Source organism: Mandrillus leucophaeus, unplaced genomic scaffold (assembly GCF_000951045.1).
Source record: "Mandrillus leucophaeus isolate KB7577 unplaced genomic scaffold, Mleu.le_1.0 Scaffold204, whole genome shotgun sequence".
NCBI lineage: Eukaryota > Metazoa > Chordata > Mammalia > Primates > Cercopithecidae > Mandrillus > Mandrillus leucophaeus.
Window position 1 is genome coordinate 1,190,045 of NW_012102077.1, and position 2,845 is coordinate 1,192,889.

Below are 2,845 nucleotides of genomic sequence, written 5' to 3' on the forward strand. Positions count from 1 at the left end.
CCAACCCTCTTCCCTTAGGTTGTCCCTCCCTTTCTGAGTTGCCAGAATACTTTGACTCCTATGTATTTTCTTTCATTTATTGATTTTTTTTTTTTTTCTTCTTACAACCCTGCGCCACTAGCTGTGTCTGAAGTAGACATAGAATTGGGAAATTTCATTGATAGGCCTTTTTCTTACCTAATTTGCTTGTTTTAGGTTGCATTGTTTTCATCAGATTTTGCATGACATTTTGGAATTTACTTGTATTGTTTAAATGAAACAGCAAAATGTAGTGAAATAAATATGGGCTTCAGAGTTTGATAACTAAGTTTAAAGCCCTGTTCCTACATTGAACTGTCTGTGAAACCTTGAGCAACTCACTTAGGTTTTCTGCGAATGAAAGTAATGTCATCTACTTTATAGGATTATTCTAAGGATTAAATAAGTTTGATAATGTATATGAAGTACTCAAGTAGTGTAGTGTGTAGAACTTGTTGAAGCTAATTTTCCTTCCTTTTGTTTGGACATTTTTTAATTAATGCATTTTGAGGAGTATATGAAAAAGTTCACTTTTACATACTCAGAAAATATTTTTGTTCCAAATATAGGTAACACCGTGATTCACTTAGATCAAGCATTAGCCAGAATGAGGGAATATGAGCGCATGAAGACTGAGGCTGAAAGTAACTCAAATATGAGATGCACCTGCAGGATTATTGAGGATGAAGATGGTGCTGATGCAAGTACTACAGTTAATAATTTAGAAGGTATATATTTTTGTTTTCAGTAGGTTTTGGGGGGAACAGGTGGTGTTTGGTTACATGAATAAGTTCTTTAGTGGTGATTTCTGAGATTTTGGTGCACCCATCACCTGAGCAGTATACACTGTAACCAGTGTGTAGTCTTTTATCCCTCATCCGCTTCCCACCCTTTTCCCTGAAACCCCAAAGTCCATTGTATCCTGCTTATGCCTTTGCATCCTCATACCTGAGCTACCACTTATGAGTAAGCATGTGCAATGTTTGCTTTTCCATTCCTGAGTTACATCGCTTAGATTAATGGTCTCCAACTCTATCCAGATAGCTGCGAATGCCATTACTTTGTTCCTTTTTATGGTTAAGTAGTATGCTGTGGTGTATAAATAAATATATGTATATATCTACACATACATACATATACCAAATTTTCTTTATCCACTCGTTGATTGATGGGCATTTGAGCTGGTTCCATATTTTGCAACTGCAGATTGTGCTGCTATAAACATGCTCATGCAAGTATCTTTTTCATATAATGACTTCTTCTCAGCAGATACCTAGTAGTAGGATTGCTGGATCAAATGGTAGATCTTCATACTGTTTTCCATAGTGGTTGTACTAGTTGACATGCCCACCAGCACTGTCAAAGTGTTCCCTTGTTACCACGTCCACACTAAACGTCTCTTACTTTTTTATTTTTAAATTATGGCCATTCTTGCAGGAGTAGTATGGTATCACATTGTAGTTTGTGCTTTGATTTTCATTTCCCTGATAATTAGTGATTTTGAGCATTTTTTCATATGTTTGATGGCCATTTCTATATCTTCTTTTGAGAATAGTCTATATCCTTAGCCTACTATTACTACTAGTACTATTTTTTTTTTTTTAATCTGAGCACAGTCTTGCTTTGTTGTCCAGGCTAGAGTGCAGTCGCACAACCTCAACTCACTGCATCTTCTGCCTGCCAGGCTCAACCGTGCCTCAGCCTCCCAAGTAGCAGGGATTATAGGCATGTGCCACCAAGCCCAGCTAAGTTTTGTATTTTTTAGTAGAGATGGGATTTCAGCATATTGTCCAGGCTGGTCTTGAACGCCTGGTCTCAAGTGGTCCGCCCACCTCGGCCTCCCAATGTGCTGGGATTACAGCTGTGAGCCACCACACCTGGCCTTAGCCCCCTTTTTGATGGGATTTTTTTTTTTTTTTTTTTTTTTTTTTGCTGATTTGAGTTCTTTGTAGATTCTGGGTATTAGTCCTTTGTCAGATGCATAGTTTACAAAGACTTTCTCACACTTTGTGGGTTGTCTGTTTACTCAGATGATTATTTCTTTTGCTGTGCAGAAACTTTTTAATTTAAGTTCCATCTGTTTATCTTTGTTTTTATTGCATTTGCTTTTGGGTTCTTGGTCATGACGTCTTTGCCTAAGTCAGTGTCTAGAAGGATTTTTCCGGTGTTATCTTCTAGAATTTTTGTGATTTCAGTTATTCGATTTAGAAGGTATATGTTTTATTGATTAGAAGTACTAATTCTGTATAAAAATTTTAAATATGTGATATAGTCGTTTTCTTACTACTTTAATTGATAGGGGTGCTAAAAGTACAAACATGTTTCTTTGTATTAGCATAAAATCAGAATTTAATATTCTTTAAATTTCAACATTAAGGCATATATATATATATAATAGGCTTTTTTATGCTAATGTATCGTTTTCTTTTTAAAAATTAGAAACTCCCATTATTGAAAATCATAGTTCACAACAACCTGTAAGTGAAGTTTCTACCGTCCCATGTCCTAGAATTGATACTCAGCAGCTGGACCGGCAAATTAAAGCAATTATGAAAGAAGTCATTCCCTTTTTGAAGGTAAGCAGTTATTTTAAAAAATAAACAAAACTTTGTGTTTTGTTTTTTAATTCGTACAAAAGACCTTATTGTGATAAAGTTCAATGGTATAGGTAAACAAAAGAAAAAAAAACTATCACCCATAATTTTTTTACCCTACCAACATTTTGCTTGCCGTACCAACATTCTGTAAACCTTTCAGTAATATTTTGTACACATGTGCATATTCTGCTTTTTTCATTTACTGTACCGTAAACTTCTTTCTAGATCAT

The 2,845-nt window shown here is 35.3% G+C and overlaps 1 protein-coding gene across 3 annotated transcripts in view; it reads left to right on the forward strand.

Moving 5' to 3' along the window:
* Window positions 1–2,845, forward strand: part of PCM1 (pericentriolar material 1) — a 114,498-nt gene that overhangs the window by 71,366 nt on the left and 40,287 nt on the right. For 2 of the 3 annotated variants that reach the window (XM_011979603.1, XM_011979602.1), the window contains 2 exons: window positions 588–746; window positions 2,458–2,594. In XM_011979603.1, the coding sequence (XP_011834993.1) occupies window positions 588–746; window positions 2,458–2,594 (296 nt within the window). The remainder of the gene's footprint in view (window positions 1–587; window positions 747–2,457; window positions 2,595–2,845) is intronic. The other variant, XM_011979604.1, reaches the window with a different exon arrangement.